Genomic DNA, 17,608 nt, shown 5'->3' on the forward strand with positions numbered 1-17,608 from the left:
CAAAAACTATAAAATATGGTTCGCCAGTGCCAAATTTACAAGAAATTTGACTTAAATAATCCATTTAAGTCTTGAAACGACTTTCGACCGGTAGGCAACTCTCAATTTACCCATTAGGAGTCAGTGGCGTTATTGTAGAAAGGCGATTATTTAGATAATATTTTAGAAAAATGTAAAATCTGAATTTTTTCTCTTACATTATTTACTTACTTACATTGTAACAAAATCATAATTATAACCCTGTTAATAATTAATAATGTTTTTATTAAAAATATATTCCGGTTTATTCTAAAATTATCTTCAGAATCTAAAATAACATACAAGAATTTTAAAATGATATTACATTATGAAACAATATTTTTTAATATACCGGGTCGTCTCAAAAGTGGCTCACCCCCTATAATTTTTTTATTTTTTCAGATAAAAAAACAGATTTGTATGTTATTAGGTATATGACATAAATTAGAATTTATTGGACGTATTCAATTGTTTTTGGTCTCTTCCTGTTTCACCGAAATGATTACATCTTTTGATTTTTAAAGGCACCCTCGGTATATTGCTACTTTATTTGATAAAAAATGACTCTCTGAATAGAATGACATATCATATGTCAACTTTTGACATTGTCGCTTAAAAACATATCCTATTTTAAATTTCAATCCAGTTTTTTTCAATCCACTAAGTTTTAATCAAGGAGCCTTGGAAAAATAGTTTTGATCGTCTAATGGGTTTCGTGTCTTGTCTAGGCCGGTTAAAAGATGTACAAATCGTATTTTTAATCATACATACGTCAATTTTTTCAAAGGGAACAAGGGTGACTAATGAGTCACCCTTGTTCACCCATATTTGGAAAAAGCATTTTTTTATGAATATATTGATACCACATACTTGGTATTTCGAGTCAAATTGTGATTATGAACCGCGTGTTCCAATTACAATTAAACCATATGCGAAAATGTCAAAAGTTGACATATGATATGTCATTCTATTCAGAGTGTCATTTTCTATCGAATAAAGTAGAAATATACCGAGGGTGCCGTTTAAAAATTAAAAGTTATAGTTATTTCCGGTGAAACAGGAAGTGATCAAAAACAATTGAATGCGTCAATCAATCCTAATTTATGTCATATACTAACATACTAAATCTTGTTTTTTTTTGAAAATATAAAAAAATTATGGGGATGAGCCACTTTTGGGACACACCCGGTATAATAAAGACAGTACCGAGTTAAATAAATGTAGTTTTCATTTTATCCACTTCCTATCACCTTCCTTGCTTTAATGGAACAAATTTATGTTATCTCTAATTTACATAATAAGACATCACTTAACCAGAAAAAAAACTACAACAATCATATTTTTTTTTCTCTCGCTGTCGCCGATTCTATTATATCTGTGGAATAGATCCTGTTTTGATTAATATTAGGGGTTGTAAATGTTTGACTAAAATTAATAATTTATTATTAATTTCAAAAATTACCTAATTTCGATTATAAAATTTCTTCTATAACGTGTATTTTATTATTTTTATCCTTTTCTAAGGGCCCTAAGACGTTTTTTTCTAAACTTTTATTTAAAAAACCTGGTACTAAATCTTAATAAAATATAAAAAAGTTTAAATACGATATATTTTTAATTTAATTATAGCTTCATTAAAATAAAAAATTTACCCGGCTATGATACGGAGAGTTCAGGTGTACTTGAGAAACGATAGACAGTGTTGTGTTTCTCGGCAGAGTCGTCAGGGAACGACCGTTACGACAGAGACAACCTATCTATCGCTCGTGTCGCACTCGTTATAACCTAAAACAATAACACAACAACATCACAACAATAACAAGACATTGTCTGACCGCATGTTCCAGCTATTAATGAATGAGATGCTCAGTCTATATTTTATTTTAAGTCTATGGGCCTGATAGATGGTTATATTTTTGGTTATATTATTAATTTTGATTAACGTCATATTTTTTGCTGTTACATTTTTCGATAATTACTATCACCCTTTGCGTAGCATTGAAATAAATAAATTGTATGCTTCTTTAAAAATTTAAAACAGCAAAAAATACGACTTTAATTAAAATTCTATCAACAACAATCTATAAAAGAATGAAAACGAAATTATATTACCATAGAAACGCGTTTTGATTTTTAGGAGTAAAAATAAAAAAAGTATATTTTCATGTTTTAGGTATTTAATTTTCTCCAAAACGGTATGGAAATTTGGAAATATATAAACAGGATTAACCATTTTAGAAGAAGCAAAATTTTTTTATGAAGAATGCGCTTTTCTCAAAATATCAATAATAAAAAAAGTTTTTCCTCTTGTAAAGACAATCCGGGGACATACTGTATAAGTAAATCATCATAATTTTTCAATTTCATAAAATTAAAAATATAAAAAATATAAATACAGGAATTAAATCAATACATTTAGGTATTTTTATTAAGAAATATTATTTCTCCTGTAAATCATTTTACTTTATTCACCATTTTGTCAAGACAGCTAGGCTAGACAATTATTACTACATACTATTAATTTAATAAAATTAGTTATATTTAATACCATAAAAAATCAAGGCATCACTTCTGTGATGTAAAGGAATATCTTTTAAAAAAGATTCTCATAATATATATATATATATATATCGCTCTGAGCCAAAAAAAACTCCTTTTATTTCTCCTCAACTCACGTTTATGCAAAATTGCTTTTTGGACTGCTATTGCCTAAGTTTGCCAAGTAAATTTGGAACCGTTAAAACTTTATCGAACTTTTTCGGGGTGTCCTGATTTTTTACTTTCTCTTCTATCATTTTCTTTGATACTTTCGAGTCAGCGGTACCGTATCAATGAGTTATAGAAACTTGCTAGTATGAGCAGTCGTGGCCGAGCGGTTAAGGCGTCTGACTAGAAATCAGATTCCCTCTGGGAGCGTAGGTTCGAATCCTACCGACTGCGAAAATACTTTTTTCTATTTTTTTAACTTTTTATTTAATTAGTGTATTTTAATTAGTTCTTCATATTTATTTTTAAAACATTTTTAAATATTTTTTTTCAATTTGTTACAATATTTGTTTATTTTTCTATTACCCGTCAAAAATAAAAATAACTGTTGATAATAATAAATCTCTCTATAAATACTGTAATTTTTGAAATGGGTATTTAGATGTTAATGCCACTATTTATTTAGACAGAAGATGTATCAGTAATTTACTGATCACAACTAGCCATGACTGTCACATGTCTAATAAAATTGTTAACAATCATATGTGATGGTAATTAAATTATTTAAAAAAAAACCTGAGTGTGAATAATACAATGACTAAAGAATCCAAGGACAAATAACACCCGAGAGCAAATTGTGCCGATGTCACCAAACAGTGCCGTGGCACCTATTTTTCTTGACCTAGCTGTTTGAAGCAATATTTATATTTTTTGATAATTGTGTTAACTACGCCTATGGTGTATCATACTAATTAATTACGAAAAAAACGTATTAAAATGTTAACAAAAGGTACAAAACTAGTATCGACGTATAGCACACATCAAGTACATATAGATGTTAATTGAAATTGAGGAATAATTATCGGAATTCAATAAGAAAACGCTTAAAAGTTGGTGTGGACTGTTTATTTACCTATGAAACGTAACTCCTGGCTCTTTCTTAGCGCTGCTGCTTTTACACTTGAAAGCTGAACAACTAATCACCACTGTAATAAAGTTTATACAAAGTTTACTACACACAAACTATTAAAAATCGCTAAAATTGTCGCTGGTGACCAAATGATGACTCATTGTTTGCCATCAAAAGAATGGCCTCTAAGGTCATAAATTCTGCTGCAGCCCGTATATGGGCGTTACATGTCCTTATATTCTTTAGTCATTGGAATAATAAGGGATTTTTAGTGACTTTGATTAAAAAATTGCAGAAATGAGCACTCAAAGTGATGTTTTAATTTTATTTTATACTTAATACAAGGTATTTATTTATACATTTTATTTATCATGCTTCAAAAGTTTACATTTTATATTCTACTTTCTTCTTCAAAATACCCCGTTCTGAAATTCACAATATTGGTTGATACAGGGTGGTTTGGTTAGGTTGTAATGTCTCTTGGCAATTGATGAATTGTCTCTTGGCAAAAATCACTACGAGTAGTGATTCTCAAGATAAATTGACAGAAATTATACATGTTGAATGGATAGTTCATCGTATCTGGATATGTAGGTTAATTGAAAGCGTTTTATAAAAATATATAAAGTTCTACAGGGTGTCCCCAAAAAAAGTTACGCATCAAAGTTATGTTTTTTGTAATGGAACACCCTATATATTATTACATTTTTAGTTTCTACGATTAAAATAAAGGTAGGTAAACTTGATTAAGGTTTATCACATTTAAACCTTACCATTTTTGAAATATTTTCAATTTTGTGAAATTGCAGTAAAAATTTTAATGCTTCATTTCTCCAAGGGTCTCAAAATTTTTAATACTAAATATTTACTGAAGTTTATTTAATTGATCAGTTATTGTGTTGCAATAATAAAAATAATACTACCTCATACAGAGTGATACGTAAAGATTCTGACATATGTATTTCACATTTTGTGAAAATGAAGAGTTAATTTTAAATTTCGATAACATCTATCTAAATTTTAGTTGACCTTATATAGCCTGATATTTAATTACAGTAACCATTGTATGTTAATTCAAATTAAAATTTGACCCGAAAAGTTATACCGGGTGAGACAAAATTAATATTGAACATTTTGGTTACATTTAAAATCAAGTTACACCTTTATTTTAAATAGAACACCCAGTATGTTATTCGTGTGTTCAATGGAGAATTCACGTATTTCAAAATGTTATTAAGGTTGCCTATCCCTCAGACAAAAATTTTGCTAGATATTATCATTTTTATGATTTTGCGACAATAGATTTATTATTTGAAAAAGTCTAGGTGGGCTGTAATATAGCTTTTTGTTAATTTAACAAAAATTGTATGATGTAGAGTAAAATACTGAACGGTGATAAAAAGTACACGTTTAAGATATTTTCATTATTACAGAATTAAAACTATATAGATATAAACGTATAGTAACAACAATTAGCTAGATGAAATCAAACGCTCAAATTGCTTCATTTCCTGTTCACTGTATAAAATTATTCTCTTCTCAAAAGATATTTTCATGTTAAAAGGCATATATGTGGAATTCTACTTCGAAAAACAGCTACACTTACTTATTTCTCTCATGTTGTTGAGAATAGTTGGTCGAGTTTTGTAAACACCCTTTTTAACATATCCGCATAAAAAAAACCATACTAGATAAAATTAGAAGCATTTAAGTATTCTATGAATTGGTTAATTCACACTACATTCACCAACTAATAGAATCATATCAATTCACTCTGATGTAGGAAAAATTTCCAGTTTCGGTAAGTTTCTGAGAATATTTTTTGTTTTTTTAACCAACACAAAATTATATAACTAGTTGTTAAAGTTGATCTAATTAGACAGATATGTTGAAGTAACCTCAGACATACCACAGCCACAAATTCCACAGCCACCTAGATTTTATCAAATAATTAAGATCTACTGATACTAAATCATAAAAATGAAAATATCTAGGAAAATCTTTGTTTTAGAGGTAGGCAACCCTAATAGTATTTTGAAAAGACATGAATTCTCCCTTGAATATCGGATTAATATACTGGGTGTTCCATTTAAAATAAAAGTGTAACTTGCTTTTAGAGGTGACCAATGTTCAATATTAATTTTGTCTCACCCTGTATAACTTTTTGGGTCAAGTTTTAATTTGATTTAAAGTACAATAGTTATTTGAACTACATATTGGGATATACCGTGTAAATTGCAATTTAAATAGCTTTTATTGAAATTTAAAAATTGTGCTTCATTTTTAGAAAATGTTAAATAACTCAAAAACCTTACATTTTAGTTATATACTTCTCTAATAAAACTAACCTTTATTTTTCTCCCAGAATCCGAAAATCAATTAATATATAGAGTGCTCCATTACAAAAAACATAACTTTAATGTGCAACTTTTTTGGGGGACACCCTGTAGAACTCCTCTATATTTTAAAAAGTGCTCTATATTAACCTACATATGCTCACAAAATTTCACTTCAATACAAACTCTCGTTCTCCTTGGAGCCTCCGCGTCGTATGAGAGGCGCCGCCCTGTATGTTCATCATACTTTATAAAGCATTTTTCAAATTATTTAAAGCAGACGATTTTATAACTAGTGCGACATTTTTCAAAAAGCCTTCAAAATCTCTGGAAACTAACTAGATACTTACATTCTGAAGTTTAAGTAGCCATGAATATTTAACGAAGGGGTTAAGTGAATTGCTCCACCAACGCAAGTGTGTAGCTGGTTTAAGAGAGACCACTCAAAATGAGAGAAGCAAAAAATTACAGAAATTTTCTTCCTGCTAGTTTTCGTAGTCAAATATATTCTACAAGTAATCTTTTTTAAATTAAAAACGTAAAGTAAAGGTTAGTTTTATGTATAACGAGATTTAAAATGGAGAATTTTTATTTTAAAACGTGTTTCTTAAGTTTTCTTTAGTAAGAAAACGTGCAGGTACGCCTGAGAGAAAATGAATATTATGTGAAAATTAAAATTACTTTTTATGTATATTTCTATATTTACGTTTCTATTAAAATTTGGTTTATTTACGAGGGTTGAAAATTATACTTTGCATATACCGGGTGCGTCTCAAAAGTGGCTCAACCCTATAACTTTTTTGAGTTATAAAGTTTGCTCATTTTCACAAAGTGGTGGCAACAAACAAAAAGCTTAATGTTAAAATCAAGAACAAAGTCCCAACCATATCAGCACTGTCAATTTTTTTTATACAAGGTGGTCCAAATTGTTTTCCGGAAACTTCGGCAGCATATTATGCAAATAAAAATAAGTAAAAAAGTTCATATAAATGTATGTTCTAAAATGCTTAGTTTCGGAGATACAGGGTGTAGAAGTTTCATTTTTATTTCGATTTTTTATAAATAATTTCTTCAGTAGGGTCAATATTTGGATGAAAATGGGTGTCTAGGAGTTTTTTGACATGAGAAATTCGATTTTGATGTCAATATGATTCCTACTTCTAGAGGGCGCCACCTACATATATTTTAACTGGTTTGAAGAGTAATAACTTTTCGTCCGCACCTGTATAAAACCACTGGTTGAAAAAGTATACATTTACGACGTTTTTTACGTAGAAAGGATTTCTTGGTAAAAATCGCGACGAGCAACCGTTCTCGAGATATTTAGAATGAAAATAGTCAATACATGTCATTATTGACAAAAAATAAACATCTTGTGTAGATAGTTATTTAACTGAAATGAAAAATTTGGGAACTTTTTATTTTTTTAAATTAATCATAATTTTTTTTTCGAAAAAATTATGATAAAATAGTTTCTGGTGAACTTCTGGTACAAAAACATTTCAAACTGATGATTTCAGTTTAATAAATATTTAGTCAACATGTTTAATTTATGTCAGTGATGTCAGGTATTGATAATTTAGATTCCAAATATCTCGATTTATTTTTATTACTGGTAGCAATTTTTACTAAGAGATCTTTTTTACAGAAAAAACGTCGTAAATGTATATTTTTTTACTAATTAGTTTTATACAGGTACTAACGAAAAGGTATTAGTCTTCAAATCAGTTAAAACATAATATGTATGCATATAATATGTACGTGGCGCCTTCTACAAATAAGAGTCATATTGACATTTTTTGACAAATTTCTCATGTCAAAAAACTCATAGACAGCCATTTTCATCCAAATATTGACGTTACAGAGGGGGAACTTGTCAAAATATCAACAAAAACATCTCTCTACAATTAATGGATGCCCCCTAATGACGTTATGCTCATTTTTCTTTTTATTTCTCCAATATTTTTTTATAGTCGAATAAAGAGTAAAACTCTACTTCGGAGGCACTAAAAAGCAATATCTGGTTTACAATGCGAGATATTCTCAAGTCATTTAGGGCGGAGACCTAGGTCGAGCGCCAGAAATAGTTTGTCAACATCTGTCAGATCGCGAGTCTTCGAAATTAAAAATAGATTAAGGTTAGAGGTGAATATGCCGTTGTTGGAGTTGTTGGAAGCGTTGAGATCGCAATGAAATGCTGTAGTTTTTAGTTTTTAGTCACTCTAGATGTCGACGAGAAGTTTCTGAATTTTATTATTGTAGTAGTTGTATGGTATACAATTTGACAATAGACATTGTCATGGCAACTAAATTTTTGAAATGAGACTATAATAATAATAAAATTATTAATTTTTAAATAGCTCTACTTAAAAAAAACCCGGAAGGTTTAGGTATAGGAACCTGGTATATCATTGAAAATCTATTTTATTACTTTTGATTTTTTAAATAATATACATAGGGTTGAATTTAAAATAACAAAGTTTTTAAAGCAATTTTACTACAAACGACAATAAAAATGATTTTGGCTCTCTCTATGTAATATCCAGTGAGTTGATTCAGACAAATCGGATATATGAACTTTCGTTGACTTAGAACCAAAATTTCACTTTTTAAAATGTTCAATTAATGATTGTACAAGGATTTGGTCAATTTTACTCATCTTTTATAAATATCTCCTATAAATCAAATTTCAGAGAGATATGAAATATTGAATTGATATGAGATATGAAAGTAGTTTCCAAAAATGTAATAATATACCTGGTGATATCCATTTAAAACAAGAAAGATGCTACCACTTTTTTCAAATGATGTGGCAACATTGTAACGCTGAAAATATTTTAGATAGATGGAGCAGGTGCCTTTATGTAAAAATCCAAATTTTTATAAAAAATTTATCAACCCTATAACTTTTTTATTTTTTCAGATAAAAAAATGAGATTTGGTATGTTAGTATATGATATAAATTAGGATTGATTGATGATTGATGTATTCAATTGTTTTTGGTCCCTTTCTGTTTCACCGGAAATTACTACAACTTTTGATTTTTGAATGGTACCCTCGATATATTTCTACTTTATTCGATAGAAAATGACACTCTGAATAGAATGATATATCTGAACTTTTGACATTATCGCTTAAAAAGAAATCTTATTTTAAATATCAATCTGGGGTACTATGGCTGTGTTAGAAACACTAATTTTTAATCAAGGAGCCTTGGAAAAATAGTTTTGATCGTCTAATGTTTTTCGTATCTTGTCCTAGCCGGTTAAAATATGCCCAAATAGTATTTTTAATCAAATCTCAATTTTTTCAAATGGAACAAGGGTGGCTCATTAGTTATGAACCGCATGTTACAATTTCAAATAAACCATAAGCGGAAATGTCAAAAGTTGACATATTATATGTCATACTATTCAGAGTGGCATTTTCTATCAAATAATGTAGAAATAGGTATACCAAGTGTGTCATCGAAAAATCCAAAATTGTAGCCATTTCCGGTGAAACAGGAAGTGATTGAAAACAATTGAATCTGTTAATCAATCCTAATTTATGTCATATACTAACATACCAAATCTCGTTTTTTTATCTGAAAAAAATAAAAAAGTTATAGGGGTGAGCCACTTTTCAGACGCAGAAAAACTAAAGGATATCTGCACACTTATATCACTTTGGAGTTAGATGATTCCTCCAAGATGATCATTAAAAGTGACAAATGTAAACGAGCCTTAAGAAAAAACATTAAAGAAAATTTTAATTTTCTCTGCAATTAACTAGATCAAAGAAAACGTCAAAATCGTTTTTCGTTTGTTCTTTGTTTACCGAACAAAACTTCCAGACTCAATCTATCTCCTTCTCTTTAGCATCGATACTGTAAAAGATCTGAAAAAAAATACAAAAAATTATAAACCCGTATTTTCCATAACGCCAATCCATTTTAATCGACAAAGAACTGCTCTCTCTTTATTTTCGAGCAACAATTTAAAGCTTCCAAAAAAAACTTTGAAAAGAAAATCGGATCTGGCGTTTTTTTCTTTATTTTTATCCTTCTGGAATATGGTTTATCCTCGTCCTTTGTATCCAGGTTTCGGCTTATCTGACGGAGTGTTTTATTCTGGCAAACTTCCTAAAGTTTCGTTGTTTTTTGTATAAGGAGTTTTATAGGGAATGGGTGTATAGGAAATTCTCCAGACATGGATGGGCTTGACAAAAAATTAGAATATTTTTTTATTTCTGTTAAAAAAATAGTAAAAAAATATTTTTTCTACGACTAGCCTAGAAAATGCAGTTTGAGACACGGAAAACTCGATCTGAAATTGGCGTTTTGCAAACTGTTGTGTGCTAAGGATTTAGCGCACGACATGTGTCATTTTGCACACGACATGTACCAATTTTAACATTTTTAACCTCCAATGTTTAGCTGAAACGCCAAACGCAACGCAGACGTCAGAAAAGTGTCATCATTACATCGCAAATTATTTCACAAAACTGGCAAAAACTGAGTGAGTCTGCTGCTAATTTGTAGACGTAGAAAAAATAGCGTAAAAAACTCGTTCGAAAACTTCTTTGTACACTTGTTCGACTTGTGGCTCTTGCCTGCGGCTCGATCAAACTATCGAACTCGTGTGCAAAACGTCGTTTTCGAAACTCGTTGTTTAATATACTATTGTCAAACCTCCATTATCATGATTGTATGTCAAAAATTGTCATTGTAATCCCACTGACAAGTCTTATTTCTAGATATTTACTAAATTCTAGGAATCAATAAATAAACCTCAATTTTAAAGCAGATATGAATTATTTGATTGATAATTATCTAAAATAATCATCAATTTTTATATTCATAATCTAATTGTCATTTTTTCTCTTGTTTTATTCATTTATACATTTATATTCGTCTTGTTTTCGTCTGTTAATTGCGATCTGCTTTTGTTCCAGCCCCGGCTATCGAGATTACAACGCCTACTGGATCGGGGCCACGGACGGAGCGCACGAAGGGGATTTTCGGTGGTCGGACGGACTGCCATTTTCATTTACAAGTAAGTTGACTTTAGATATTAGATCGTAGATTGTTTGGGAGAGGGGAAGTTAATCACCGCGACCTTATAGATCTATTTTGTCTCCCTTTCTTGAGTATCATAATACTCATCATACTCATCTCAGGTATTTGACAAAAGCCAGTATCTGAGGTTTTACAGAGGTAACTTCTCAATCTTCGATATCAGTCGTACCAAAGTTTATGGCACGAATGGTTGTTGTTTCGGCGCACTCGGTAATTAGGTGTTCAGGTGTTTTTCCATTTTCCTACAGTTACAGTATCCTACATTTACCTTCTCGGTCTTAAGTTCTGAGAAATTTCTTTGAGTGTCTTAGACCGAGGGAGGATTCCCATCCCAGGTTACGGATGCAGTGTTCCAGGTTCTTCAGTTCCACTTTAAGTGGGTTTTCACAGAGTCAACGCAGAACGGTTCTGGTCCAGTTAGTGGGGGGAAATAGCAACGCTCTGGAGTGAGCCAAGTATTGGATGTCCTGCATATAATAGCTACGTGCATGAATGTTCCTTTGTACAAGTTTCGTTTCTATTTATATTTATTTATTTTTTTAAATGTCTCATGTACCCTTTTATGTTTGTATTTTACATTTCTATACTTTGTGTATTTCTTGGATTTATTTTATACTGAGTTGGTAACGAGTAAGTAAAGTTAGTGGAGTGTTCGTTACTTTTCTAGCTAGATCGTTTGCTTTTTCATTACCTCCTATCCCTTGGTGGGCTGACATCCAGAGTAGGAGCACTTTGTTGTTAACGGGGTTACTTTGACGACGAATTATTATTTCATTTCGTTTTTTAATTTATTCAGAATTGTATTTTCTGATTTTTTGAATTTAAGAAAGGCTTTAATTTTATTTAATATTTTAGTACAGTGTGGTCACATATATTTTAGCCAATAGCCAATCTTTATTCCGGTTTTTTTTTCAAAAATGGCTTACCTCTATAACTTTTTTATTTTTTCGTGCAAAAAAACGAGATTTGATGTGTTAGTATTTGATATAAATCAGGATTGATTGACGTATTCAGTTATTTTCGGAACTTCCTGTTTCACCGGAAATGACTACAACTTTTGATTTTTAAATGGTATCCGCTAGTTTTTACTTTATTTGATAGAAAATGACATTCTTAGTAGAATGACTATTATATCTCGTGTCAACTTTTTCTCGCTTAAAAAATAAAATTTAAATTTCATTAATGAGTGAAATGGCATTGTTTATAACGACTATATGACCCGAAATACCAAATATGTGGTACCAAATTATTCGTAAAAAATAACTTTTTCCAAGTATGCTAATGAGCCACTCTCGGTGAAAAATTCTCGCAATTCTTTTTGAAAAAATTGAGATACCATTAAAAATATACTATTGAAACATCTTTTAACTGGCCAGGAAACGTCACGATAAACATTAGATTATCAAATATATTTTTCCAAGGTTACTTGATTAAAAATTAATGGTTTTAACACAGCCATGGCGCTCTAGATTAAGATTTAAAATACTATTTTTAAGTGAAAATATCAAGTATACTATAATACGTCAATACTAATTTATGTCATATACATACATACTAAATTTTTGTTGTTTCTATCTAAAAAATAAAAAAGTTATAGGGGTAAGCCACTTTTCAAACGATCGCCCAGTATATTTTAACACATTTATCTATTTAATCCGTCCAGTTCCCCCAATGACCAAAATTCAAATAAACGAAACAAACCCTCTTCCAGTTGTCCTGTTCCTGTTTCCCTGTTCCTGTTTTAAGGGTTAAGAGCAGGTTATAGCCTGTTGTTTCCAGTCTGGATAACGGAGGGTCGTTGTTCCAGATAAAACCTTGGAATTAGCTTCCGGTAAAATTTCAGTTAAAAGGATGAAACAGAGTAGGGTGATTTTAAACAAAAATAAAAGAAAAAAAAACAGGAAAAGTAGAATTTTAAAAAGTGCATTTCATGGTACACTTTTTCTGACAAAATTCAGATATAATCATATATGTACCTATGTGTGCCAAATACATGTCACAATTTTTGTTGTACAACTTATGGTACAGCTGTGATTATGACAGAATTAAGTCCTCTACAACTTTCCGATTTTAATATGTCTTTATATCAGAATTTTTGGCACTTTAATATTGGCAAAATAAAAGCCCTAATTCACCAAAATACACCAAAAGACTTTACTTTTGCACTGATGCAGTGCAAAAGTAAAGTCTTTTAATAAAAATGATTCAGTTTTTAATAAAAATGATTCAATAAAAGTGATTGTTTTTGTTAGGATACTTCTTAGAGCAGTCCTAGACTTAAAAACAGTTTTAAGCAATATAAAATTAAAACTGTATTTAAGTCTGGGACTACCCTAAGAAGTATCCTAACAAAAAAAACCTGAATCATTAAACCAAGAGAAAGAGTGCATCTACCAGGTATCTTGCGAGTGCGGTGAGTCGTATGTTGGAGAGACAAAACGTCCTCTACATGTACGACTTGACGAAAATAAAAAAAAACATACGCAAAGAGGTGAAACAAGGAAGTCTGGCATTCAAGATCATCTTTAGTCCAAGCACCACAACATGTGGTCAACAACATGGTCAACAACATGGTCGGAAGCCCGGATTGTCCACAAAGAACCCCATTGGAAAAAGCGCAAATTTAAAGAAGCCGTATTCATTTCTAACTTAAAAACTCAGCAATCCTTGAAGTTTTTAAAACTTTTTTTTGTTTTTGATGGCATCTTGGTGGACATCCCAACGAGCAACTTTGCTCCAATTTAACCATCTTCTTATCTATTATGGTTTCCGAGATCGTACGAATTTCTAGCACCCTGTAGAGGTAAATTGTGTTCAATTAACTTATTTTGATTCTAAATTACCGTAGTAGTTCTTTATTAAACCTATAATCTATTTCAATTTATTGAATAAACTTAATGTAAATAAAATAAACTTATCTACTACTAACATAATAAACATTATTTAGATTTGGCAAGTGGGATTGAAGGTTGAAGGATACCTACCGTTTATTTTCGTAATTATGTAAAAATATGTCCAACTCGACTAAATTTAACCCGAAAAAATCGATCTATTTCTGGCCGCTAGAGTGTAAAAATACAATCCTGTAATTTGTTGACTTTTATAAGATTCGAGAGTGACTCAATCGTCGAATTAAATCAAATATTTCTACCATTTTTCACCTATTAATTTCTAAAATAGGTTGGCACTGCACCAAAACAATTTTCATCTATATTTAGCATTTTGAAAATAAAACACGGGAATGATATATATGTATTGTGAAACTTATGCTAAGTTGTTTGATATCGTTGCCTTTTATTACCATTTAGAAGTAAAAGAATAACATTATTAAAAAAGGCAACATTTCTTTGAAAAATTTTCTGTTAAGAGGTAAAGTCAGGAAAGATTTCTACAGACAATGTCCAAATAATGACAGAGAATACCATTTACTTGTCAATCAAAATGACAACTTTCACTCTCATGTATTCTGCCGCTGGACAGACTATACCGGGTGTTTCTCAAAAGTGGCTCACCCCTATCACTTTTTGATTTTTTAGTCAGTTAGATAAACGAGATTTGGTACGTTAGGATATGACATAAATCAGCACTGATTAAAGTATTCAATTGTTTTCGGTGACTTCCTTTTTCACCGGAAATAACTACAACTTTTGATTTTTTAATGGCACCCTCGCATTTTTTTTCTTTATTCGATAGAAAATGACACTCTGAATAAAATGACATATCATATGACAAATTTTGACATTGATTTTTAATCAAGGAGCCTTAGAAAAATAGATTTGATCGTCTAATGTTTTTTGTGTCTTGTTCTGGCCGGTTAAAAGATGCCCAAATCGTATTTTTAATCATAATTAATTGTGCGTCTCTTTTTAACAGAGTTATTCAAATCTCATCAAAATGATGGTCGAATTTGGAACATTCTGTATACTTATAAGGGGTGTCTCAAAAAAGTCTGAAGTTAATAAGGGATATATACTTTCTTAAATGTAACACTCTGTATATTGCTGCATTTACAGCATCCTTTTTGATCACTTTACATAATCTTAGGTTCTTGTTAAGTTTGTTTTGATAACTCCAGAGAAATAAATATATTTTGCAACCTTTTTTTAATAATTCTTCAAAAATACAAATCTATTGCTCTGAAATCAAAATAAATTCCATTAATAGATTGGTAATTACTCAACCGTAAGAGCAAATAGTACAAGTACAATAGTACAATTTTACCACAAAACTGTAAAAAAAATCAAATATTTCGAAATACCAAATAAAGTCTTCTTGTCACTCTAAAGCTTTATTCACACTCTCGAAATTAGTATAATAAATTAGTGGTTTCAATTAGCGTAGAAGTTTGTTTCTCTAATTTCAATGTAAGCATTCAGAACGTAGAATCTAGAATGTTTAGGAGGAAGGTTAATCACCGCCACCTTACAAATCTATTGTGTGTTCCCCTTTCTTGAGTTATAACGGTTATAACTCATCATGCACTTTCAAAGCTTTGAGAAAAGCCAGTATCTGAGACGGCTCCACCGAGGCCACCTCTCCATCTTCGACATCAGCCATACCAAAGTGGATAACACGAACGGTTGTCGTCTCGGTGCACTCAGTGATAAGATGTTCTGGTGTTTCCCCGTTTTCTCCACAGAATCTGCATTCACCGTTTTTTCTCAGCTTCAATCTACCGAGCTGTTTGTTGAGGAGACAATGTCTTGTTAGAAACCCCGTGACAATCCAAAGTTTTTACTTAAATCAAGAAAAGACTTATGAAGAAATTTTTCGAGTGTCTTAGACCGTTAGATGATTCCCATCCAGGGCCCGAATTCTGTAACTTTGACATAAAAACGTTACGCTTTCAAAGCGGTGAGCGAAAGTATGCGATTAGCGGAACGCAAAGCAGTTGATTTTGGTATTCTCGTTGCCGTGCGAATCGTTTTCTGGATAAGCGTTGAGCACATATTGACAGTATCGCAATTTCGCAGGTATCTAATAGTCAAATGCGAATAAAACAATGAAAAATGTCAATGTTACTCTATGAATAAGAAGACTAAGGAAAGAGCATATCAAAAATCTTAGGTACACCGCGATGGGCCTTAAATATGGCCGACTTAAATTCCGATTTATCAGTGTCGTTCTAATTTTATTTAAAAAATGTAAAACTATAATGTAGGGTAGACGTGGGGTAGACTCAATAATTTGTTGTTTTATTTTACGTTGTGAATAAATGTTGGTAGTTATTAAAATTGTTATAAAAATATATAATTCTAATAAAAATAGATAAGTTATAATAAGTATTTATTAACACAAACATCCTACTGAAGCAGGTAAGTCAAATTAACGTATCTAAATTCTTTGGACATCTAATCTTTGACAAGTAATAAATAAAAGCTAAAATGCAAGAAAAATATATAATTTAGTAAATTTAAGTCAATTTCATAAATGATCGGTTTACTACACTTATGTATATTATATAGTCACTTACTAGCGAAAAGTTGTTCCATTATTTCACTCAATTTTTGCCGAGATCTACCGCACGCTACACAACCAACTATTTTAGAGTCTTTTTCGATAAATCGCGATAGTGTCACTGTTAATTTAAGTTCTGCCACAATTTCCATCTAGATTTACTACCTTTATACAACTATCAGTAGTAGAATAAATAATAAATAACATAAAATAAGCTCCGTATAGACTGACAAATCCACAAAATTTCAAATCAAATTCAAATGTGTCAAATGAATCGTCAAACAGAACTGTCAAGGATCCCCACCCTAGAGAGCTTTTTCCGCCCACCATGCATGAATACATGGATAGCATTATGCTCCTTCCTTAGTCTTCTTATTCAAAGATGTTACTTGAATTTCATAACCTATTTTTCTATGGATATGTCATTATTCTTATTATACGAGGGAAATGTTGAAAACGCTTCTCAGCATTGTCGATGTTTTGAAAAATATTTATAGCTGCCAAGTCGCAAATTGTCAATTACTTATTGAGGAATTTATAGAAGAAGTAGTCGTTTTCATTAAAGAGCAAGATAACGCACAAAATCACAATTTTTTCGATTTTCACTGACAGTTCCACAAGCGAAACGATCCTTTAAGGCAACCGTTTTCAAAGCGCTTAGAGCAATCAGTAAAGACGCCAAGCGCGTCAGATGAGAATACCTCAGCGAAAATTAACGTCATATACGCTGAGCGTCTAAAAGCGCTTAGCGTTTTCTAAGTTACAGAATTCGGGCTCAGAACGTCAACATTAGTGGTAGTAATTTTCAATTAGTAGAAAAAGTTGACAAACTTCTAACTTTTGCCACTAACTATACTTCAAAATTTGCGAGTAATGTCATTTTGACCTTTGATTATCATCCGTCAAGAGAGATTGTGGTTAGAAATGAATAGTTTATTGTTTTATTATTAGATATTCTATTAATTTTAATTGTATTTTTTAGACATTGGGACATTGGTGAATGATCGTAAACTAAAAAGTATAAAGTGTAATTAAGACCACTAATTTATTGCACTAATTTTGATGTTCTGAATGAAGTTTAAATCGCAAATGGTACACTCGCCAATTCCATGTGGGATTCAA

General features: G+C 30.8%; 1 protein-coding gene and 1 non-coding gene across 2 annotated transcripts in view; both read left to right on the forward strand.

Annotated features, from left to right (window-relative positions):
• The window catches only part of LOC115877828, a 298,544-nt gene that overhangs the window by 190,129 nt on the left and 90,807 nt on the right, over positions 1-17,608 (forward strand). Inside the window, exon 6 of the mRNA XM_030894155.1 lies at positions 10,906-11,006. Within this exon, the coding sequence (XP_030750015.1) occupies positions 10,906-11,006 (101 nt within the window). The remainder of the gene's footprint in view (positions 1-10,905; positions 11,007-17,608) is intronic.
• On the forward strand, positions 2,877-2,958 carry Trnas-aga. Its single transcript has one exon. It is a non-coding gene; the product is annotated as a tRNA-Ser (tRNA).

The sequence above is a fragment of the Sitophilus oryzae genome, unplaced genomic scaffold, assembly GCF_002938485.1.
Source record: "Sitophilus oryzae breed Bouriz unplaced genomic scaffold, Soryzae_2.0 scaffold_1499_pilon_pilon, whole genome shotgun sequence".
Taxonomy (NCBI): Eukaryota; Metazoa; Arthropoda; class Insecta; order Coleoptera; family Curculionidae; genus Sitophilus; species Sitophilus oryzae.